This window comes from Ornithorhynchus anatinus, unplaced genomic scaffold (genome assembly GCF_004115215.2).
Source record: "Ornithorhynchus anatinus isolate Pmale09 unplaced genomic scaffold, mOrnAna1.pri.v4 scaffold_264_arrow_ctg1, whole genome shotgun sequence".
NCBI classification, from domain to species: Eukaryota; Metazoa; Chordata; class Mammalia; order Monotremata; family Ornithorhynchidae; genus Ornithorhynchus; species Ornithorhynchus anatinus.
The window spans coordinates 3,323,771-3,348,049 of record NW_024396743.1 but is presented as its reverse complement, the minus strand read 5'-3'; the positions used below and the strand labels follow the sequence as shown (position 1 = coordinate 3,348,049).

Sequence of the window (24,279 nt, the reverse complement as noted above, 5' to 3'; positions counted from 1 at the left end):
GAAAGGAGGGGAAGAGGGAGGCGAGATCCAGAGGAAGGATGGTGACCACCCGCTCTGGACCCTCAGACGGAAGGCCCTGAATGGCTCATTGGCTCGCGTGCTCTGACCTGAAAACTTTTAAAAGCGCTTTAGGCCCCGGGTGCCGCCCGCTCCTTGAGCAGAGAGAGAAGTTTGGGGGGCCCCCGGGGTATGGCCCCCCCAATCCACCCTTTCCCCGCTGCACCCCCAGCCTCATCCGTCAGTCATCAGTCAGGCGATGCAACTGATAACTGGATCGAGCGGGACTCCAGGGTTCACCGGGGTGGGGGCTGGAGGAGGGTCCCCAAAAGCATCTGAACTGAAAATTGGAGGGCTGGAGCGGGTAGAGGGGGAGGCAGAGGGAAAGAAGCAGAAAGACACCAAAACGGGGTCAGGAAAAGATGTTCACTGGTCCATAGGTGGACAGCCCCACGCTCCCCGAGACTGAGAGACAGGTACCCCGAGAGACAAAGATTGAGAGAGACAGAGAAGCAGGCACACACACCTACACACTCTCTCTCTTTCTCTTTTTCTCTCGTACACACACACCCGCAGCGAGACACGGATCCAAAGAGAAAACACCATTGGCAGTGAGGAAAAAAAATAAATCGTAATGAACATGTAAAAGGCGGTAAATGTTTTGTGGTAAATGAGATATGACAGGCAGGGATGGAGGGAAATGGAGAAAATACAGGATCCAATTAACTTAAAATGCTGTTTATTTCTTGCATCTCGCTGCTGGGGGGGTGGGTGGAGGTTTCGGGGGTGGGGGTAAGGAGGAGCCTCTATGTTACGCTAGTCCAGCCCAGAAGTACTGCACTGTCCAATTCCAGGAGGCTTTCTCTCGGGGGACTTCAAAGCCCTTTCCAGGGGGAAATGCTACAAATTCTCCAAATCCTACTAATCACGCAACTGAGGCTCAGAGATGCTGAGCGGTTTTCCTAAGGTCGCACAGACTCAGGAGCGGAACAATTGTATTCAAAAAATATGACTGAATGAATAATAATGTTGGTATTTGTTCAGCGCTTACTATGTGCAAGAGCACTGTTCTAAGTGCTGGGGTAGATTCAGGGTAATCAGGTTGTCCCACGTGAGGCTCACAGTTAATTCCCATTTTACAGATGCGGTAACTGAGGCACAGAGAAGTTAAATGACTTGCCCACAGTCACACAGCTGATAAGTGGCAGAGCCGGGAGTGTCGAACTCATGACCTCTGACTCTGAAGCCCAGGCTCTTTCCACTGAGCCACACTGAATGAACAAGGCAACCGTCTCCCAGCCTGGGTCTAATAAAATAATTGTGATGATCTTCCTAAGTGTTAAGCACTGTGCTAAGCACAATAATAGGAGATTTGTCCCACGTGGGACTCCCAGATTAAGGGAGAGAGAGAGAACAGGGCTCTCTCTTTCCATTTTTACAGATGGGAAAACAGAGGCCCGGAGAATTCAAGTGACTTGCCCGAGGTCACTGCATGGGGGGGGGGGGTGGACAGGATTAGAACCCAGGCCTCCTGACACCAAGTCTGTGCTCTTTCCACTAGGCCGTGCTGCTTCTCTCTCACTGACAAAGAGGAAGAGCCTTCCAACCTCCAGCTTAGTTCATCTGGAAAATGGGGGTGAAGACCGTGAGCCCCATGTGGGACAGGGACTGTGTCCAACTTAACATGTATCTACCCCAGCGCTTCGAACGATGCTTGGCACATAGTAAGCGCTTAAAAAATACCACAATTATTATTATATTATATATCTGCATACTATATAATATTGTGTTGTGTGTAATATATTTTCTATTATTATAATAATAATAATAAGTGGGAAAATCTCCCAAGGCTGAGACAGTTTATTAGGATTTAAGGCAAAAATCTTGCTGGGTGCTCCTGAGCGCCCTCTCCTGGCCCCTTGGGGGTAGCTCTGAGTCCTGCCACAACTTCATATTGTCCACAGCTGGGAAATCGATCGATCGATCGATCAAATTTATTGAGGGCTGCGTGCAGAGCACTGTACCAAGCGCTCGGGAAAGTACAATACAACTGAGTTGGAGGGAGACTTAGTTTTGAGGATGGGGTGGCAAGGAGACCCCCGGACAACCTCCACTTGGGGGTCCCCGGGAGGCTGAAGGTCATGGGTTCTAATCCCGGCTCCACCGCTTGTCTGCTGGGTGACCTTGGGCAAGTCACTTTCCTTCTCAGGGCCTCAGCGACCTCATCTGTACAATGGGGATGGAGACTGGGAGCCCCACGTGGGACAGGGACTGCGTCCAACCCGGTTTGCTTATGTCCAGCTCAGCCTTTAGTTCAGTACCCGGCACATAGTAAGCACTTAAAAAACACCATCATTATTATTATTACTATTTCATCTTTTCAAACAGGCCTCTTCTTCTGCCCATTTTAGGCTGGGGAAACTGAGGTCCAGCACCATTAATAACTGTGATAGTTGCTAAACGCCAGCTAAGCCCCAGGCCCTATATAGACATAAACATAAGAATAATAATAATCGTGGTATCTGTTAAGCACTTACTCTGTGCCAAGAGCTGGGATAAATACAAGATCATCAGGTCAAACGCAGTCTCCGTCCCACATGGGGCTCACAGCCTGAGTAGGAGGTACCGAACCCCCGTTTCACAGATGAAGAACCGGAGGAAAAGGGTGAGCTGGTACGGAACCCCCATTTTACAGATGAGGAAACTGAGGCAAAGGGAGAACAGATATGGAATCCCCATTTTTACCGACAAGGTGACTGAGAAGTCAAGTGGCTTGTCCAAGGTGACACGGCAGGCGAGTGGCGGAGCCGGGATTAGAACCTAGGCCTTCTGACCCCTGGGCCCGGCCTCCTTCCATTGGGCCACACTGTCGGGGTCAGAGTTCCTGGAGCAGACGGTCTACCCGGGGAGGCCGAGGGGGTCTTTTGACCCCAGGTTGGCCCCGGGCACCAGGGGACACTTGACTTTGGGCCCGGCCTGGATGACCTTTGGGAGGGTACAGTGGGGTCATGGGGGTCACGTGCCATAAACCAGTCACCACCCTGGGGCCTTCAGGACACTTCCTCCCCCCCATGGGGGGAGGGGGCTCCTGTCCACCCTTGTCCATGCTCAAGGCCCGGCCCTGCCCCCTCCTCGGGCGGGACCCCCTGCCCTGCCCTCCCCCCAGCCCTGCCCTCTGAGGCTCCCAGGACTCCTGGCTCCCAGGCCAAAATAAACACCTCGGAAAAGAAACAAACACTGAACAAAGAGAGAGAGATAAATGACAGTCCCACGTGGTCCAGAGAGACACACACACTTCACACACATCCTCCTTCCCCACCCACAAAGTCTGCAGCCCCCACCCACGCCCTCACACCCTAACTAAAACACACTCCCATCCGCGGCCTGTTAATTCTTCATCACCATTACACACGCCCTCTAGACCCTGAGCTCACTGTGGGCAGGGAATGTGTCTGTTCACTGTTCTGCTGGACTCTCCCAAGCGCTTAGGACAGCGCTCTGCACACAGTAAATACGACTGAATGAATGAATGAACACACACACATACACACGTGCTTACACCCACAAACACACATCAGGTATCAATGACCTGAGTGCACTCCCAAGCGCTTAGTACAATGCTCTGCACACAGTAAGTGTTCGATAAATATGATTGAATGAATGAGTGAAAAAACACACACACACATTTCCACACACCGTACTGAGCGTCCTCTCCCAAGCACTTAATAAGCACTCGATTGATTGAATGAATGAATTAATGAACGCACATCCACCGGATTAGAACCCCCAGCGCTCAGAACAGTGCTTCGGCACATAGTAAGCGCTTAACAAATACCATCCTCATCATTATTATACCAATCTATCAACGGTACGCACCGAGTGTCCTCGCCCAAGCGCTCGACAGTCCAGCGCTCTGCACACGGTAAGCGCTCAATAAATACGCCTGAATGAACGAACGAACGACCCCCCTCCCACGCCCTCCCTGGACCCGCAGGCCGGAGACCAGGCCCCGGCAGACAGGAAGAAGATGAGCTGGGCTGTGAGGAAAGCGGGGAGGGAAGGGAGGGCAGACGGAGGGAGGATGGTTCAGAAGCCAAGGCCTTGCCGCATCAATCTCCTAGCCCCGTGCCCGCCCTGGGAAACGGGCCCAAGCCCACGGAGATATCGCCCGAAGAAGGGGACGCCATTCCTTCCCGTCGGACCTCTCCTCCTCCTCCCCAGCACCTACACACGCACTCTCTCCCTCTTATCTCTCCCTGCCCTGGTATTCTGTTTGTTGTTTAACACGGCAGTGTGACCCATAGGGTCTCTTCTCCTCACCACCCCCCACCCCAGTTTCCATCCACGGTCTCCCCTCACCGGCACCCCCTCCCTCCCAGGACCGGGGGAGGGGACACCCGGTCCTCCCTGGCCGTCGTTCCCCAAAAATAAATCAGGTCCCAACCTTCCCCATCGCCCTCCGGCCTCGTCCCGAAAAACGCCAACTCCACAGCTTGGCTCCTTCCCAGGGCGGACGGGCAGCGGGAGTTGCAGGGAGGAGGGGGATGGAGAGAGGGGATTTCGGATACCCATCCCCCCCACCCCGGATCCTGTTCCCTGATGCTCTCCCATTTTTGGGGGGGTCCACACGCCCCCCCACCTCCTCGCCCCACTGGGAGCTCGGTGAGGCACAGACGAAACCACTCAAGTCTAATTCTCCCGGATCTGTTTGCCGGGGCTGCTTTTTTTCCGCCCTGACACCCGGTAATCTTCTGTGGCCGTGTCGCTAATAAGGAGTAGACAAGTTAATCTTGAAATCTGCTTAACTTTGACACCCTCCTCGCAGGAGCGGGGCGGGAAGCGGCAAGGCCTGCTGGAAAGAGGCCTGGGAGCCGGGGGACCTGGGTTCCCATCCCGGCCCCGCCGCGGGCCCGCTGGGTGACCTCGGGGGAGTCCCTTGGCTTCTCTGGGCCTCGGCCACCTCGTCGGCGAAACGGGGATTCGACACCGCCGGCTGAGACCCTGAGCCCCCCACTTGGGACCCGGTGAGCTCGTGTCCAGCTCGGCGCTTAGTACAGTGCTCGGCATGGAGTTGGCGATCGACAAATACCACCACGGTTAGGGAAGGGGCTGGGGGCTTAGGGGGAGGACAGAGAGAACTCCAGAGCTGTAATCTGTAAAATGGGGATTAACTGTGAGCCTCACGTGGGACAACCTGATGACCCTGTATCTACCCTAGTGCTTAGAACAGTGCTCTGCACATAGTAAGCGCTTAACAAATACCAACATTATTATTATTATTATTATTAATCGGCATTATCAAATCCCATCCCGAGCCCCGTCCCCAATCGATCAGCCTTATTTACTGAGCGCTTACTGTGTGCAGAGCACTGTACTAAGCACTTGGGAGAGTCCATTACAACAGAGTTTAATCAATCAATCAGTCGATCGATCAATGGGATTTACTGAGGACTTGCTGTGAAGAGAGCACTGTACTAAGCGGTTTGGGAGAGTCCAATACAACAGACACTCTCTAACCCAACGCACCCAGATCCGCCCAGCCCCTCCAGTCTGGGAGGGCAAGAGGAATTTGGGGGGCTGCTGGATGTGTCAGCTGGGAAAGAGTCAAGCCTCTTATTTTGTCTTTTGTTTTCTTTATAGTATTTAACGCTTACTATGTGCCAGGCAATGTACTAAGCGCTGGGATGGATGCAAGCTAATCAAGTTGGATACGATTCCTGTCCCACTCTTAATCCCCATTTTACCGATGAGGTCGCTGAGGCCCAGAGAAGTGAAGTGACTTGCCCAGGGTCACCCGGCAGACGTACGGCGGAGGGGGGATTAGAACTCAGATCCTCCTGACTCACAGGCCCGGGCTCTAGCCACGCTGCCTTGCCATGGGTACCTCCTCCAACCTCCGTCAGCCCAGCTCCTCCTCGAGGTTTAGGGGGACAGGGCTGAGTCCGTACTGCTTATTAAATGGGGGGAGGGGGCGGGGACACGAAGCCCACCCCCCACCCAACCTCCAGAAAAATAAGAGAATCCAAAAATGTTTTCTGACTGATCCCAGCTGGGCATTTAATCTCTTCTGACAGCTGCAGGAGTCTCCAACCAAATCCGGCAATTTGGGGGGGAGGTGGGGAAAAACAGGGTCCCCAGAGATTGTCTGCCCGAGGGGGTGAGGCTCCCCCAGCACCCCGATTTTCTCACCAGAGTCCAAATGGGAGCGAGAAAACTGTCGTAAATCCCAACAGAGAACCCAGAACGCGGTATATTCATTCAGTCTGCTCTATTGAGCGCTGATTGTGTGCAGAGGACTGTACTAAGCGCTTGGGAGCACTCTGCCCATAGAAAGCACTCAATAAATACGGCCGACTGATCAATGACCTCTTGGGACTAAGGTTACCTTATCCACCTTGTTCAAGTGCTGCTAGGGAAAAAGCCTTTGAGTTCCCTCTAGACTGGAAGCTCGTTGTGAGCAGGGAATGTGCCTGTTATAGTGCCACAGTGTCCTCTCCCAAGCGCTTAGTACAGTGCTCTGCACACAGTAAGCGCTTAATAAATACCACTGATTGACCGAGGGGGGACAGAGGCCATGGGAATTCAGGGAATGTGTCTCCCAACTGCTCTATTGTACTCTCCCAAGCACGCGGTACAGTGCTCTGCATTTAGTGAGCGCTCAATAAATACCACTGATTGATTACAAATCAGCCAATGTGTTTGCCCAAGCAGCCTCCCCCACCTCCCAATCTGTCCTCAGATTCTGATGCTGGTCAATCAATCCATCGATCCTATTTATTGAGCGCTTACGGCGTGCAGAGCACTGTACCAACCCTTTGGGAGAGTACGATATAACAGAGTAGACGTTCCCAGTCCGCAGTCTAGAGGAAAGGCTTTCCAGGTCGTCTGCCAGGATATTTATCTTAGCGTCTGTCTCCCCTGATGAAGTGTAAGCTCCCCGACGGCAGAGATTGTGTTTATGAACTATACTGTAGTCTCCCAAGCGCTCAGTATAGCGCTCTGCACACAGTAAGCGTTCGATAAATATGATTGAATAAGCGAATGAAGTAGACTGCAAGCGCTTTAATGGCAGGGATCCTTCATTCACTCACGCAATCGTATTTATTGAGCGCTTACTGTGTGCAGACCACTGTACAACTACTACTAATAATGATGGTATTTGTTAAGTGCTTACTATGTGCCAAGCACTGTTCTAAGCGCTGGGGGAGATACGAGGTCATCAGGTTGTCCCCCCGTGGGGCTCCCAGTCTTCATCCCCATTTTACAGATGAGGTCGCTGAGGCCCAGAGAAGTGACTTGCCCAAAGTCACACAGCTGATAAGCGGCGGAGCCGGAATTCGAATCCATGACCTCTGACTCCCAGGCCCGGGCTCTTCCCACTAAGCCACACTGCTTCTCATGCTTGGGAAGTACAATTAAGCAACAAAGACAGACCATCCCTGCTCACACCGGGCTCAGTCTAGAACGGGGGAGACAGACAGCAAAACAAGTAAACAGGCATCATTATAAATAACTAGAATTGTAGTTATAGACATATCATTAATAAAAATAAATAGAATTCTAATGTCTACTCCCTCCCTCAAGCACTCAGTACAGCGCTCTGCATGTAGTAGACTATAAACTCCAGGAGGGCAGGGATCATGTCTACTAAACTCTTTTGGTCTCCCCCACGCCCTGCAGAGAGTAAGCGCTCAGTAAATACTACTGCCTTGAGGCCCGACTTGAAAGCAAGAGAAGGAACCAAACCAAGCTCACGGTTCCACTCTCCATCCCTCTCCCTCCCCGCTCTCCGGATGTCCCAGGGATATCAGGGCAGCTTCCGGGCAGACAGGGATCTGAGAAATTCTCCCGGAGAAGAAGGAAATTTGCCCGGGTCAGATTCCCTTCCCACACGGCATTCCGCGTAAGACTATCTTGGGAGGGGTGCTTTTATTTTGGTGGGGAGGCCCCTTTAATGCTCCAGATCGAAGGGGAGTGGGGCGGGAAGCAGCCTGGGCGCTAGACTGACACCAAGGAGGGAGAAGCGGGGATTAGAAGAGACTGGTGGGGGGGGGGGGGGAAGGCTTTTAATTTGGTGGAGGGCTGGCCTTAATGCTCCAGATCGGAGGGCGTGGGATGGAAAGCAGCTTACTTAACTAAGTAATGATGGTATTTGTTAAGCGCTAACTATGTGCCTAGCACTCTTTTAAGGGCTGGGATAGATACAAGGTGATCAGACTGTCCCACTTGGGGCTCAGTCTTCATCCCCATTTTACAGACTGAGGCCCAGAGAAGTGACATTGCTAATAAATGGCGGAGCCGGGATTAGAACCCATGACCTCTGACTCTCAAGCCCGGGCTCTTTCCACTAAGCCACGCTGCTTCTCTCTCTAGCTTGGACTGATGCCCGGAGGGGGCATCAGGGGGAATTGGAAGAAATTGGGGGAGGGCTTTTATTTTGGTGGGGGGGGAGGGGACTTTAATGCACCAGACCCCAGGTGGGGAGAGAGACAAGAAGCAGCTTGGGCTCTAGATTGATGCCAGAGGCGGGGAGAGGCAGGGGACTGGAAGAGATTGGAGGGGGGTGAGGCTTTTATTTTGGTGGGGGAGTCCCTTAGCCCTCCAGACCCTGGGGGAAATGGGGCAAGAAGCAGCTAGGGCTCTAGACCGATGCCAGAGGGTGGGAGAGGCAGGGGGTTGGAAGAGATTGGAGGCCCTGGGCTTTCACATTATTTATGCTTACAGCCCGTACGGATGACATATGTAAGTTGACAGAGTAGGGTCCTATCAACCTGCTGGAGTGTATCGTGATTGTTAAAACACACTCTTAAAGGTACCCAATCATTTATCAAATTAAAATAACCGTGTGCGTTCCTTTCCCCCCTCCCCAACCCCCTCTGGCTTTGCTTTTTTTTTTTTTCCCTTTTTTCTTTTTTTGATCCAGAGCGTGGACTCCTCTCATCAGGCCCCGCTCTTCATCCCCTCCCTCACTCTGCCCTTTGACCCAAGCCCCCCCAGAGGCAGGAGCCGGGGGGTGGGGAGGGAAAGATGGACCGGTTGGAGCTAGCCTTCTTCCATCCTGCTTTTTCTCATGCCTGGCCTGGCTTCTCTCCCCCCCACACCCCCAAATACACACACACACACACACACTCAGTCCAGCGCAAACCTTCTAACCCTCCAGGAAATGACAGATTCCAGAACCTCCACCAATTAAATTTCAACTCATGAAAAGCGCGATGGCCAGTAAATTATTATTTTTATTAGCTACAACCAAGTTCCCGTAAGAGAAAAAGTCAACTTGCTCCCAAGAATGGCTCTGGTATAATTTATTTAACTCTGTTGCTCCTTGCCAAAGGCCTGGAATATTTTTAGCTCTTTTTCTTGCTGGATTTGGCTTTTTATGTGTGTTTCTGAGGGGGTATTTTTAGCCTCATACATGTTATTTTAACAGTCCTGTACGTTTTGTCTTGCATATGCCGGTTATGTTGTACTCCGTCTCGCAGAAAGGCGAAGGATATTTCTAAGAATAACTGGAGGATCTTTGGGCTTTTTTTTTTTTTTGGTTAGTTTTTTTTGTTGTTGGGTCTTTTTTTTTTCCTGAGAGAGATGTGCTATTTACAGGAGGCTCCTCTCTGCCTCACTCTAATTTGCCTTATTATTCACGTGGCCTAGATATTCCTATAGAAAATTCCGCTTCTCCTCATAGGAACGATTAGCCTTGGTGGCGATGCGGACCTCAACTGGGAGAGAGGTCCAAATCTGAGCTTGAATTTCCCTGTGTGGGTGGGTGGGATGTGTGTGTTTGTGTGGCTGTGTGTGTGTATACCTGTGTGTGTGTACATATGTGTGTGAGACCAAAACCTTGCCTAACAGTACAGACCTCTCAATTTGGGGTTTGCACAATTTCTGCCGGTGGTTTCTAAGCGGGTTTTCCTGCATTCGCTTTGATGTCTCCGTGTCATTTAGGAGAGATGGTTAGGAATTCCTTTTACTTATTTCATTAATTAATTTATTTATTTATTGAGAGCATGTCTTTGAAAAGTAACTCTTCTAGCACCTATTTAATATTGGTAACTGTGTTGCAAAACAGGCACTGGTGTCATGAAGTTAATGAGGTATTTACTAAAATGTATTTTTCTTTAAAAGGGGAAAAAAAAACCCTCCCAGAAGAACAGGAGGGGAGCGAGACGGTTTTATAGGGCCTTTTCCACACCAGTTCTTACTGGATTTCGTGAGAACTAAATCTACTGGATTGATTATTAGGGCTTGAAAAGTGTCTGATTCTGCCCCATTCAGAAAGCCCAGCCCCAAAGGAACTATTGGGAGAGTGTTTTCATGTTTTGTTTTAAAGCTCCCCCTTCTCCCCCAAATTCCTCTCCCTTTAAGCATTCTGCATATCAAGAGACCCCCCCCCCAAGCTATTGTCTCCAGCACCAAAATAAAAACAAGGTAGGGAAAGAAGGGGATGGGGGAGAGAGGGAAGGGGAGGGAAAGAAAGAAGGAGAGAGAAAATCACTAGAGCACACCACAAGAGAGAAAATCACAATATTCTTTCAGGGGAAAAGGCCAATCTGTTTCTATTTGGTTTTTTTTTTTTTCTTCCCCAAGATATGACTGTCTCCCACATTATACACAGTCAGCGGTGACGTGAAGCCCCCTCCCCCCTGCTTAAGAACCATCTCAGGATGGTTGACTGTTTAATTTTTTTTTTTCCCTCGCTTTCACAGCTTTGACTTCGGACCATCTGTATTAGAGAGAAAAATCTAACACTGCACTAAAAATAATGATACCAAAACATTTTAATTGCACCTTTTGGTGACAAGGTTACTGTAACAGCACTTCACCATAAAATCCTGCAGCCCGATTATAAAACCATCAGCACTTCCATCTTAAGGGGAAAAAAAAAATACAATTTGAGAAACAATTTGAGAGTCGTCGTCCTCCCCCCTCCCCCCGGGGCCAAGCGGGACTCTTGAGACTAGCTGAGTTCTGCAAAAACCGGTGGAGAGGAGGGATGGAAAGAGGGACAGAGAGAGGATGGGAGAGGAAGAGATGGATGAATGTCTGATGGAATTCAGCCTGCCTGGAAAATACGGCTGGAGAGAAGGAAAAGAAAAAATATGCAGCTTTGCATTAGGGTCTGGGGATGCGATCGAGGCCGAAATAATCTTCATGGGGGGATGGGGGGGGGGGCTCTCCTTACTTGCTCCCAACTCTGGTCCAGATTGGGAAGGGAGTTATTTATCAGCAGAGATTGAGAACTCCAAGCCCTATTTTTGGTGGGGGGGGACCCCTGGAGAAAACACAAAGCCACCCTCTCCGTTTGGTCCTGGATGGAGACATGTAGGCTCCCCTCGCCCCGGCAGAAGCGAGCTGAAGGTGGGTCTCTTTCCTTGTGGCCGCCACTAGATTTTGGATTTTTTGTCTGTTTTAAATCGATTTCTTCCCCGTCTACACTGACATCCTTCCCCTGGCCGCCACCAACCAAACACCCCAAAAAAGAAGATAAAAAAAGGTCTCTAAACCGGGCAGCGGGAAATCAGATTTGAACACCAGGAAGAAGCACAAGGCTTTGGTGTGTTCTTTTCAAGATCAAGACCCAGCCCCTCACCCCCCAAGGGGGGGGGGGGGTGTCCCTCCCTGCCTCTCTGGACCCCCACCATCCCCCACCCCTGGATTTGGTATTGTGGGGAATGATGCAAGCTCACTAGGAGGTGGGGGTGGGGAAAAAGCATGGCTGTGGTCAAGGGCCATGGATGGACAAAGGGCCAGGAGGCAGTCCACGGCCCTGCTTCGAAACCGTCTTGTAACATCCCTTCCCCCCTACGTCCGAACCAGCTCGGGGCGTCTATGCGGTAGCCGTTACCTGGGCTCCCCGCCTCCTTCCTACCCCCACAGTCCTGACTTTTGCTTCAGGGGGCCCAGACCAGCCAGGAGGCAGCGGGGAAATGGGGGGAAGACCCATCCAAAACGTCCCGATCCTCAACGCTACGCGTGGATCCGACTCTTTGAAGTTAGGACAAAAAGCAAGAAAACGGACGTTTGCACCGTCTCTTCGGAAAGGGTGGGGGAAGAAGCGGCGTGGCCTAGTGGTTAGAGCCCGGGAGTCAGAAGGACCGGGCTTCTCATCCCGGCTCCGCCGCTCATCCGCCGCGTGACCTTGGCCCGGTCGCTTCGCTTCTCCGGGGCCTCAGTTCCCTCATTTGGGAAATGGGGATGAAGGCCGTGAGCCCACGTGGGACCGGGTCCAACGCCCTTAGCTTTGGATCTACCCCAGCGCTCAGTACAGCGCCTGGCACATAGTACGTGCTTTACAAATACCATTAAAAAAAAAAAGGCTGGGGGGAAGGGGAGGGGGTAAGATTATAAACTATCCAAGGCAGAAACAAGCACTGACCCAGTTCAGGCAACCTGTCCCCCCCAGGCCGGGCTCTGAATTACAATTAGTCAGTGGAGACACCGTCCGTAATTTATTCGACATTCATTTCTCACTGGCTTTCACCTGCACACGCAAAAGGGGGGACCCCCGTGGGTTGGGGGAAACTAAGGCCCCAACTGGCAAATATTCCTTCAGCCCTTCCAACCTAGGTTGCTAAGGCCACTGCAGTAGCCAGAGCGTCGGAGAAAGGGGGAGGGGGGGATGCTTAATAAAATGGAGAGACAGAGAAAGAAGACAGAGAGGCAGAGACAGAATCTCCAACTGTTTCCCCTCCGTTATTTTTTCCCTTCTTCTCTTAATTAGAAATCTAAAGCTGGCGTCGGAGACCACAACTGTGCAGAACTGGATCCTACATCTAACTAACGCTGGGCACAAATGAGAAACCAAAGCAAAGGAGAGAGGGAGAAAGGAGACAAATGAGGCAAAAAAAAAAAAAGGAGGGGGGGAGGGAAAGAGAGAGACAGAGAGAGAGAAAGAGAGAGAAAAAAAGAGAGAGAGAGGAGCCAATTTAGAAGAGAAAGCACATGTGAACAGTGAAGACTACTCAGACCTGAGCAGAATGGGAACCTATGACAGGCTGCCCGTTTAAAAGTGAGCGGAGAGATCGGGGTGTTTGTAAGCCACGCTTTTTTGATCTCCCCGTGTTCTAAATGCTAAGAGCTCATTAGTAATTACGCAATTTTTGTGTCTCTTTTTTTCCCCTTTTTCGAAAATTTACAGTCTTCTTTTGACTGCGCTCCCAGCTGACAGATTTCCATTCTAGTCTATCTCATGCCATCCCTTTTAATCCACACACTAATTGTAATCCCATTAAAGCAGATATAATTTTATTAGTATTCACAGTTCATCAAGCTAGCAATAATAACTGTTACTGTTGAGTTTTTTGAAAAAAAAAACAAAAAAAAACAACAAACTGTTAAAAAAATCACCCTGATGTTTAAAACAAACTGTAAACAAAACCAAGCCAAGTTGCCCGGACTAACCAAAGCCTCATGGTTTGGGATTTACACACACACACATGCACACACACAAAAACACACACACACACCCCCCTTCAGGAGAGCCACCCCTGACACATCAATACGCTAACATTCCCTAAACGTATGTCTAAATAATTATATCCGCACCACAAACTTTCCCACTTTCTCTTCTTTCTCTCTTTTAATTCTTGATATTCTCTTTCCGCCCAGTGACCGGGGGCGATCTCCAAAGGGAAGGGATTGGAGAGCCCTCCCTCCAGGACGAGAGAGAGATGGTATCCGGCCAGGGACCCCCGTCCGCTTGGATTTTCCGGCGCGTGTGAGGGTGAAGGTGTGCGGGTCGAGGGGCGGATGGACCTCCCCATCCCCAACACCGTTCTGCTCCTTGAAGATCAATCAAGTGGGCTTTAGCGGGGAGCGGGCCACGGGGCTGAGCGCTTGGGAGCGTCCGCTAGAACAGAGTCCTCCGAAAGCCAGGACCGGCAACGACGCTGACCGTCGGCATCGCTATTATTACTATTATCAATTTTTCACAGGAGCCTGGATTTCCGGCCCTTCCTTGACCGACCCATTTTTCCGGCCGCTTCCTGCGTCTTTTAGCAGGACACCAGAGGCACTTGTTAACGCTAATGCATCCACTGCAAACCCATTCTCACCCTAACACTTCAAGGCTTTATATAGAAACAGGATTTTCTAGTCTTACACCAGTCGCCCCTATTAACGCTAACCCCGCGTACACAACTGCCCCTAATCTGAAAGGCCACACGGCGAACCACGCTCTGCCCCTCTGCCCCCCTTCCCCTTCCCCCCCAACCTCAGACAAATAACAGCCGTTTTGTTCCAGCAGAAAGCGCTTTCTTATCCTGCCCCAGAAAGCCTTAAAGATGTAAATGCAGGAAAAAGGGAGAAAAAAAAAAGGGGGGCAAGGGGAGGGCTTGCGAGGAATGCATTTTCCTTTGAGTGAGGAGGGGTGAGCGTTTGAAAGAGGGGTGGGGGGCTCCCCCCCTCAATCTCCGTGGGGCCTCCTCGCCGTTCCCGGCCGAATCCCGGAGCGGAGGGGTGGAAGTTGGAAGAGGGGCGGGGAGTTTCCCATCTTTACCGTGCCTCCCCTTGGAGATTCCAGGAGGACCGGGGCGGTTGATGGGGCGCGGATGCGACGACCACCTCCCCTCACGCAAAGTAAATCCAGCCGCCGCTCGGCTTGGAGAACGTCTCCCCCAAACTCCGGCCGGGCCAGAGCACCCCGGGGATTTCGGGGAAGGGGCGAGGGGTCCCCGCCGGGGCGACCCCTCTTCCCGCCTCCCTCGCGGGGACTGACCTGCGTGCGTGGCCATGGGGAGCGACGAGGGAAAGAACTTTCCGGGCGGGAAGGGTCCGGGGGGCTGACCGGCGGTGGCGGCGGCGGGTCCGGGGGGTCCTCCGGGGGGTCCTCCGGGGGGGCCGGCCGGGGCGAGGCGGGCGGCGGCGGCGGCCGCCGCTGGACCCCGGTGGCCCAGGCTGCCCCGCTCCGACAGCAGATGCGGCGCCAAGTCCCGGCCGTCCATCGCCCCCGCGGCCCAGCCCGCTGACCACCACGGCCACCACCACCACCACCACGGCCACCCCGGCCGACGCCGACGACCCTCCTCCAGGGGCCCGGGGCGGGGAGCCCCCGATCCGAGCGACGCGGGGCCGGACGCGGAGGAGGGCCGGAGCGCTCTCGGTCCTCGGGAGCGGAGAGGTCAGCGGCGGCAGCCCCCGGCGGGGGTCGGCGGGCGGGGGTCCTCGGGGCCCGGCCGGGCGCGGCTCCTGCGGTCTGGCCTCATGGTCTGCGGCGGGGAGAGACAGAGACACTCGGTCATTCCGACTCTCCGGGAGCTGGGGGGGGGAGGAGGGGGACCGAGGGAGGGGGATCCGGGGGGGACCGGGCGGGGGGATCCCCCCGACGCATGCGACCCCCGCCCCAGGCTCGGGAGGGACCGACCCGGCTGGAAGAGGGATGAATGGACCGGGATGGGGGTGGGGGTGGAGGATGAGGATGAGAAGGAGGAGGAGGACAGGGAGGAGGAAGAGGATGGGGGGGGATGGAGGAGGACCCCCCTGGGGGAGAGGAGGCCCAAACCTGTGCTCAGTGGACACACACACACAAACCCCCCCACACATACACAGACCCAGACCCAGACCCACACAAACCAACCCCCCATACACAGACCCAGAGACACACACACACACACACACACACACACGCATGCATGCAGGCTCCCAGACACACTCACAAGCACTCACAAACATACCCAGACCCAAAGACACACACACTCACGCAACCCACACCGCACTCCGGCTCACAGTCACCCACCCACAGACCCTCACACACCCCAACCCAGCTACACACACACACGCACACACACACACGCCCCTAAACACATATAAACGCACCACCCCGGGCGTTCGCAACCATACATAGGCACGCACAAAACCCACATTCAGGCACTCGAATACCCCCCCAGAAACACACACACATACACATAAGCAACCAGGGACATACAGATACACACATTCACAGACCCGAAAAGATGCAGAGCCCCACATGCCCAGACCCACAGAGAGCTCAAACAAACTCGAGACGCACAAGGAGGGGAACCTAGAAAAGACACACACTATGGGTTTAAATGATAATAATAATGATAATAAAAAACAACCGTGGAAGAGGATCCCACGCTCGCTCTCTCCTGAGATTTCCAAGGCTCCTCTCCCCCCGCACCGTCCGCTCCAACGAGGTCGTCTCCACCGCCCAAATAACCGGGGTTCACACTGGTTTTTGCCCCCTCGCACTTTTACTGCGTCCCGTTTAACCGAATAACCACGCTAATTAAGCGAGTAATTTTATTGAAGGTTTTTTATAACCTTTTTTCCCCCCACTCTGCCATCCTCCCTACCTTCCTCTAAATAATTTTCATTCCCTTCTGGCGATCCCAGAGTTCTCTCCCCCTCGGCCTCCGGGTTAAAATGTGCGACCTCTGGCCCGACCCCCGCCAGCACGGTGCCAAGCGCTTAGTCCAGTGCTTTGCCCACAGTAAGCGCTCAATAAACACGATCGGATGAATCTCCTCTTGGACCAGGCCTCGGCCTCCTCGTCGGCCCGGTGTCCTGGTTCAGTCGTGAAATCCATCCTGGTTCCTCGCCTTTTGGGGAGCTTTTTTTTTTTTTGGTGGGGGGTGGTCCGGGTTGGAGGGCAGCACGGAACCCCAAAACTGTCCTTTTTTAGGGTCCCAAATGTGCAGTTTTTTTAAAAAATAAAATAAACCGATCCACCCGGGTTCTGGAGGGGTCTGGCTGGGGTTGCGGCTCCGGGCGAGGGGATCTCCCGCAGCCCCCCACTCAAATTATGTCAACGCTTCCTCCTCCCTGTTATACACACAAACACAAGCACACACATACCCCCACACACAATCACACAATCCTTTTGGATGTGACCCCAATAGTAGCCCCCTCCCCTCCTCGCTCCGGCTACCGACCCCCCTTCCCCAGGCCTGGGGGATGAACCCCAACCCCCTCCCTCAGCCCTGGCCCATCCCCCCACCCCAAAAACCGCAGTCCTCATCGTGTTGTGTGTTTGTGTGTCTGCACACCCAGCAACGACGATCCCCCCACACCCACACCATCTTGCAACACACAGCGCGGTGGCTTTGCAAAGCTTTCCTAAACGCGAATTATCTTAACGCTTACTGACCCCTCCAACACCGCAGACCCCCGGAGCCTTCATGGCACGGGTTTTGTGTTGTTTTTTGTGGTGGTTTTTTTTTATAACGCTCCATCGTGCGGGGCAAAGCGATTAAGGGGTTCTCCCTTTTCCCCCAAACCACTGGAAATCGCTAAATTTAACACCCCAATCCCAGGACGTCTTATTTGCAGACTGTTTCGTGTTTGATTTAATCTATAACCGAAAACATAATGCATCAAGTGAATACATATTTGTTCAGCTGATAATCCCTTTTTTTTTCCATATTTACGTGGGGTTGCCTTTGCATTGTAAATAAAGGGGGCCCTACACAACCCAGTCTCTTTGTCTGAGGATTGCACACGAAAGGGTTTTGCTTTTGTTATTTTTTTTCTTTCCCCCGTTTGAGATATTTCGATTTATCGCTCTCCCTCGATCTAACAAAATATTTTCTCCTCGGCGACGGTGGAAACGTTGCAAGAGGGTGGAGACTGTGAGAAGCCGGGAGGCCCGGGGGTTTGGGAGAAAGGATGGTTTGGCTTTTGGGGGGGGAAGGTGGAGGAGGAAAAGGGATAGAGAGAAAAGAAAAAGAAAAGAAAGGGATGGAGGAGGGAGTAAACAAAAAGGGGGATCTCGGGGGCATTTTGGGGAGCAGTTTTGGGGCAGAGGAAGGGAGAGGGGGTTGGAGGAAACTCGTTTTTTAGGAATTAAAAAGAGATGGGGAGAAGAGGAGGGGAGGAAGATGGGAGCAGGAGAAAAAGGAGGATAGAAGGAGGAAAGGGAAAGAGAAAGGAGGAGGGAAGGAGAAAAAGAAGGAGAGAATGAGAGGACAAAAAGGAGGAAAGGAGAAAGAGGAGGAGGAAAGGAGAGAAGGACAAAAAGGAGGTGGAGGAGAGGGGAAGGAGAGGAGAAAAAGGAGAAGTGAGGAGGAGAAAAGGAGACGAGAAAAGGGAGAGAAGAAAAAAGGAGGAGAGGGGAGGAGAAAAAGAGAAAAAGGAGGAGAAAAGGAGGAGAGACGAGGAGTAAAAGGCGAGGAGAAAAGGAGAAGGGGAGATGGGGAGAAGGAGAAAAAGGAGGAGGAGAGGAGGAGAAAAAGGAGGAGAAAAGGACAAGGGGGGAAGAGGAAGAAAAGGAGAAGGAGAGAAGGAGGAGAGGAAAAGGAGGGGGAGGAGAAGGGGATCCAGGGAGAAGGAGGAGGAGGAGGAAGAGAGGGAATTCTGACAAGGAAATGTGGGGTGGGGATGGAAGCCTGAGCCCCAAAATGACCGGTCACCGTGTGCCTGGAGCCACCGTTCAATCTCCCTTGCAAAAATCACAATAATAATTATAATAATAACAATAAAAGAATGTAGTGATAAACCAAAGAGGGGTGCGTGGGCCCGGCTCTTCAGCTTCCCAGCACGTGTGGGGGAGAGGGCTCCAACCCCCCAAAATCTCCCCGACCCCCGGAAAACGGAATTGAGAAGAGAAGGAAATCAATCCCCCCCCCCCCAAAAAAGGTGGAGTCCGGTCCTTTGGGGGAAAGGAGCTGGAAAAAGGAATCCAGGAGGGGGCTTGGCCTAGTCCTGACCATCGCCCACCACCCTGTTTTTCCGGGTGTCTCGGGGTGGAGCATTGGGGATTTTGGGGGGCTGCTCCCTGGACCTGGGGGGCAGGTGGGGGACCGAAAAATCCCGGCCTCCAAAACGCCCCTGGTCCAACCCCCTCTCCATAATAATAATAATAATAATAATAATGCACACTGGTGGTATTTGTTAAGCTCTTACACTGTGCCAAGCACTGCTCTAAGCGCTGGGGGAGACCCGGGGTCATCGGGTTGTCCCACGTGGGGCTCACACTTTTAGTCCCCCTTTTGCAGACGAGGGAACTGAGGCACAGAGAAGTCAAACGACTTGCCCAAGGTCACCCGGTGGCTTTGCAGGGCCGTCCTGGTTGCAACTGTTTCGATGATGACGATAAGAATAATGATAATGATGAAAGCGTTTGTTAACGGCTTACTAGGTGCGAAGCACTGTTCTAAGCGCTGGACGATGGGGATTTGTTTGCCTCCCACCCCCCAAAAATGTGTTTTTCAATCCCCAGGTCCGGATGAAGGGACTTTTCGGGGAGGTTTGGGGGTCCTCGGGGAGGTGGGGGTCCATATTTGGGGCGGGGGTCCCTCCAGACCCCCCTTTGGGCGAGGGGAGCCCCGAACCCGCTCCCGGCGAATTCCCAGCCCACCCAATTCCCATTCCCGGGCCGTATTCCCGGCCAAAGCCGGGCCCGCCGGAGACAAAAGAAGGAAAAAAAAAACAGGAAGAAAAAGGAATAATAAAAAGCTAGGCCCCGGCACCAACACCCCCATTTCGTACTCCCCCCCAAAAAATAAAACTACATCTCAAAACGGGCAGGGTGACTTTGCCTCCCCTTCCCTTCAGGCCGGGGAAAAAAATCAGATTTTTCTCCCCCTCTTTTCCCCCAAAGCCCTTCCCTTCCTGGCCGGGGAGAAATTCAGATTTTTATCCCCCAAATTCAGATTTTTATCCCCCTCTTTTCCCCAAATCCCTTTCCTTCCTGGCCGGGGAGAAATTCAGATTTTTATCCCCTTCTTTTCCCCAAAAGCCCTTTCCTTCCTGGCCGGAGAGAAATTCAGATTTTTATCCCTTTTTTTCCCCCCAAATAGCCGGAAAAAAATTCAGATTTCTATCCATCCCTCTTTCCCCCAAAAGTCTTTTCCTTCTTGGCCGGGGAGAAATTCAGATTTTTAGTCTCCTCTTCCCCCCAGAAGTCCTTTCCTTCCTGGCCGGGGAGAAATTCAGATTTTTCTCCCCCCTTCCCTCCTGGCCAGAGAAAAATTCAGATTTTTTAAATCCTCCCTTTCCCTCTGTTCCCCAAAAATCCCTTCCCTCCTGGCCGGGGAGAAATTCAGATTTCTATCCTCTCTTTCCTCCCGGACGGGGAGAAATTCAGATTATTATCCCCCCCTTCCCTGGACCCCCCCCCAAAATTCAGATTTCCATCTCCCCCTTTCCTCTGCCCCCCCAAAACCCCTTTCCTTCCCGGCCGGTAAAAATGCAGATTCTTATCTTCCCCCTTTCCCTTCTGGCCGGGGAGAAATTCAGATTTTTACTCCCTCTTTTTCCTCGGTGCCCCCTTAAAAGCCTTTCCTTCCTGTCCAGGGAGAAATTCAGATTTCTCTCTCTCGATCCCCCCCAAAATTCAGATTTCTGATCCCTTTCCTGGGCCCCCCCCAAAAAGTCCCCTTTCTTCCTGTCCGGGGAGAAATTCAGATTCCTAGCATCCCCCTTTTATCTCTGGCCCCCCCAAAAGAGCCCTTTCCCCGCCGCCAGATTTCTATTTTCCCGGGAACCCCAAAAATCAGGGTGGGGGACCCAGGTATTCCGACCCCCCCCCATGGACCATCCATCCCCTCCACCAGCAACCTCATTTTTGTTCCAAAGCAAGGCCAAAAAGCAGCACCTCGGGGGGTCGTAGGAACCCCCAATTTGCAAAGAATTGTGGCTTTTTGGGGGGGACACACACATCTGGGGAACCGTCTGCTGTCACCGATGCAAATCACAACATTAAAAAAGAAAAAAAAAAGAACCCCCCCCACCCCCAACCCACCCGCTTTTCAAGCTCTGATCCTCCACGGGGCCTAACGCCTTTTCTTCTCATTATTATTTATTTTTCATTCCGTGTGTCGGCAGAGACAGCAACCGCTCGCACCAAAGCAAGGGCGCATTACAGGGAGGGGGAAAAAAATATAAAATATTTCCACCACATCGATACGATTTTCCAGAGGAGGGGCAAGAAAAACCTCCATTAGATTTTTCAATCCCCTTCCACCTAAAAAAAAAAAAGCCCCACCAGCTCCACCGGTCCTTATTATTCTTTTTTTTTCCCCCGAGCCTTTCTAAAAGCCAGCGTCAGGTCCTTTTTTTTTTTCTTTCCTTTAAATCCTTTCCATCCCCAACCCAAAAAATAAAATCATCCAAAAAAAAAAAAAAAATTTTGAGTTACTTACTGGAGGTGCTTCCCTGGATGCAACTGAATGCAACACAATTAAATCAGTAAATGTGACTTTGTTTTCTATGCCTATTGGTATTAATATTATTATGATGATGATGATGATTTTTCAATGTGCTGATTGTAAACGCCCCGCTCCTACAACAACGCCTCTTTAGCCGGCCCCCATCTCAACGAGTCTCCGAGCCCCGCAGCTCGGTCCTGCAAGAGGCTGCTCCTTGCATACTAATGAGCTCGTGCCGCTCACCCCGGGCGAAGCCCGCTCGCTGATTGGCCGCCCGGCCCGCCCCGGGAATCAGCTCGTGCCGCTCTCGCGGCGTAAACAGGCCTCCCGATAGGCTGGCGCCGGGCCGGCCGCCTGCCAATCAGAGCGGCCGCCGCGCGCCCGCCCGGACCCCGATGGCGCCCGATTCAAGCCCGGCTACTGCGCACCTCCTTCTGCGCAGCTCGGAGCTTTGCTCAATGGGGAGGAGGCCCGAAGGGGGGAGGGGGAGGGGGTTAACTGCATTTTCTTTTTTATTATTTTATTTTAACCTGGTCCTATTTCCGTGCCTTCTGCTTAGGACAGTGATGGACGCCTAGCAAGCCATCATCATATCATTATTATTATTAACCAGTGCTTAGGACAGTGCTTGGCACATAGTAAAGTGCTTATAATAATAATGTTGGTATTTGTTAAGCGCTTACTATGTGCAGAGCACCGTTCTAAGCGCTGGGGTAGACCCAGGGGAATCAGGATGGCCCACGTGGGGCTCACAGTCTTCATCCCCATTTTACAGATGAGGTCACTGAGGCCCAGAGAAGTTAAGTAATAATGTTGGTATTTGTTAAGCGCTTACTATGTGCAGAGCACTGTTCTAAGCGCTGGGGTAAACACAGGGGAATCAGGTTGTCCCACGTGGGGCTCACAGTCTTAATCCCCATTTTACAGATGAGGGAACTGAGGCACAGAGAAGTTAAGTGACTTGCCCAGAGTCACACAGCTGACAAGTGGCAGAGCTGGGATTTGAACTCATGAGCCCTGACTCCAAAGCCCGTGCTCTTTCCACTGCGCCACGCTGCTGCTACTCGCCCACAGTCACACAGTTGACAAGTGGCAGAGCCGGGATTCGAACTCATGACCTCTGACTCCAAAGCTCTATAGCAAATACCATCATCATCATTATTATTAGCCAGCGCTTAGGACAGTGCTTGGCACATAGTAAGCGCTTATAACAAATATCATCATCATTATTATTATTAGCCAGCGCTTAGGACAGTGCTTGGTGCATAGTAAGCGCTCATCAACCATCATTATTATTATTATTAGCCAGCGCTTAGGACAGTGCTTGGCCCATAATAAGTGCTTATAACAAATACCATCATTATTAGTATTATTAGCCAGTGCTTAGGACAGTGCTTGGCACATAGTAAGCGCTCACCAAATACCATCATTATTAGTATTATTAGCCAGCGCTTAGGACAGTGCTTGGCACATAGTAAGTACTTATAACAAATACCATCATCATTATTATTATTAGCCAGCGCTTAGGACAATGCTTGAAACATAGTAAGTGCTTATAACGAATACCATCATCATCATTATTATTAGCCAGCGCTTAGGACAGTGCTTGGCCCATAGTAAGCACTCAACAAATACCATAATTATTATTATTATTAGCCAGCACTTAGGACAGTGCTTGGCACAGAGTAAGTGCTTATAACAAATACCATCATCATCATTATTATTAGCCAGCTCTTAGGACAGTGCTTGGAGCATAGTAAGTGCTTATAACAAATACCATCATCATTATTATTATTAGCCAGCTCTTAGGACAGTACTTGGTGCATAGTAAGCGCTCAACAAATACTATCATTATTATTATTATTATTAGCCAGTGCTTAGTGCTTGGCACACAGTAAGTGCTTAACAAATATCATCATCATCATTATGATTATCCAGTGCTTAGAGCAGTGCTTGGCACATAGTAAGCGCTTACAAATACCATCATCATTATTATTACTAGCCAGCGCTCAGGACAGTGCTTGGCACACAGTAAGCGCTTAACAAATAATAATAATAATAATGGTATTAGTTAAGCTCTTACTATGTGCAGAGCACTGTTCTAAGCGCTGGGGTAGACACAGGGGAATCAGGTTGTCCCACGTGGGGCTCACAGTCTTAATCCCCATTTTACAGATGAGGTCACTGAGGCACAGAGAAGCGAAGTGACTTGCCCACAGTCACACAGCTGACAATACCATCGTCATTATTACTATCCAGTGCTTAGACAGCGCTTGGCACATAGTAAGCGCTTAACAAATACCATCATCATCATTATTATTATCCAGCGCTTAGAACAGTGCTTGGCACATAGTAAGGGCTTAACAAATACCATCATCATCATTATCATTATTCAGTGCTTAGAACAGTGCTTGGCACATAGTAAGCGCTTCACAAATAATAATAATAATGATGGCATTCGTTAAGCGCTTACTATGTGCCAAGCACTATTCTAAGCACTGGGGAGGATACAAGGTGATCAGGTTGCCCCACGTGGGGCTCACAGTCTTCATCCCCATTTTAGAGATGAGGTAACTGAGGCCCAGAGAGGTGAAGTGACTTGCCCAAAGACACCCAGCTGACAAGTGGCGGAGGCAGGATTAGAACCCACGACCTCTGACTCCCAAGCCCTTACTCTTTCCACTAAGCCACGCTGCGAGACACAGAGGAAGTGAAGTGACCTGTCCAAGGTCATACAGCAGCCACGTGGCCAAACGGATTCGAATCTGGCTCATTCATTCAATCGCTTTTATCGGGCGCTTATTGGGTGCGAAGCACTGGTGTAAGTGCTGGGAAGAGGACAACACAGCATCGATAATCATCATAATAGTGATGGTATTTGTTAAGCGCTTACTATGAGCCAGACACTGTACTAAGCGCAGGGGCGGGGGATGCAAGCAAATCGGGTTGGACGGAGTCTCTGTCCCACGTGGGGGCTCACAGTCTTCATCCCCTTTTCACGGACGAGGTCACTGAGGCACAGAGAAGTGAAATGACTTGTCCAGGGTCACACAGCAGCGTGGCTCAGTGGAAAGAGGCCGGGCTTGGGAGTCAGAGGTCATGAGTTCGAATCCCAGCTCTGCCACTTGTCAGCTGTGTGACTGTGGGCAAGTCACTTAACTTCTCTGTGCCTCAG

At 51.6% G+C, this 24,279-nt stretch overlaps 1 protein-coding gene across 1 annotated transcript in view; it reads right to left on the bottom strand.

The window, feature by feature from the left end:
* The window catches only part of BAHCC1 (BAH domain and coiled-coil containing 1), an 84,075-nt gene extending 62,756 nt beyond the window's left edge, over nt 1-21,319 (bottom strand). The window contains 2 exon segments of the mRNA XM_029056742.2: nt 14,714-15,203; nt 21,099-21,319. Of these exon segments, the coding sequence (XP_028912575.1) occupies nt 14,714-14,939 (226 nt within the window). The 5' untranslated portion in view covers nt 14,940-15,203; nt 21,099-21,319.
* Nucleotides 21,320-24,279: the final 2,960 nt, after the last annotated feature.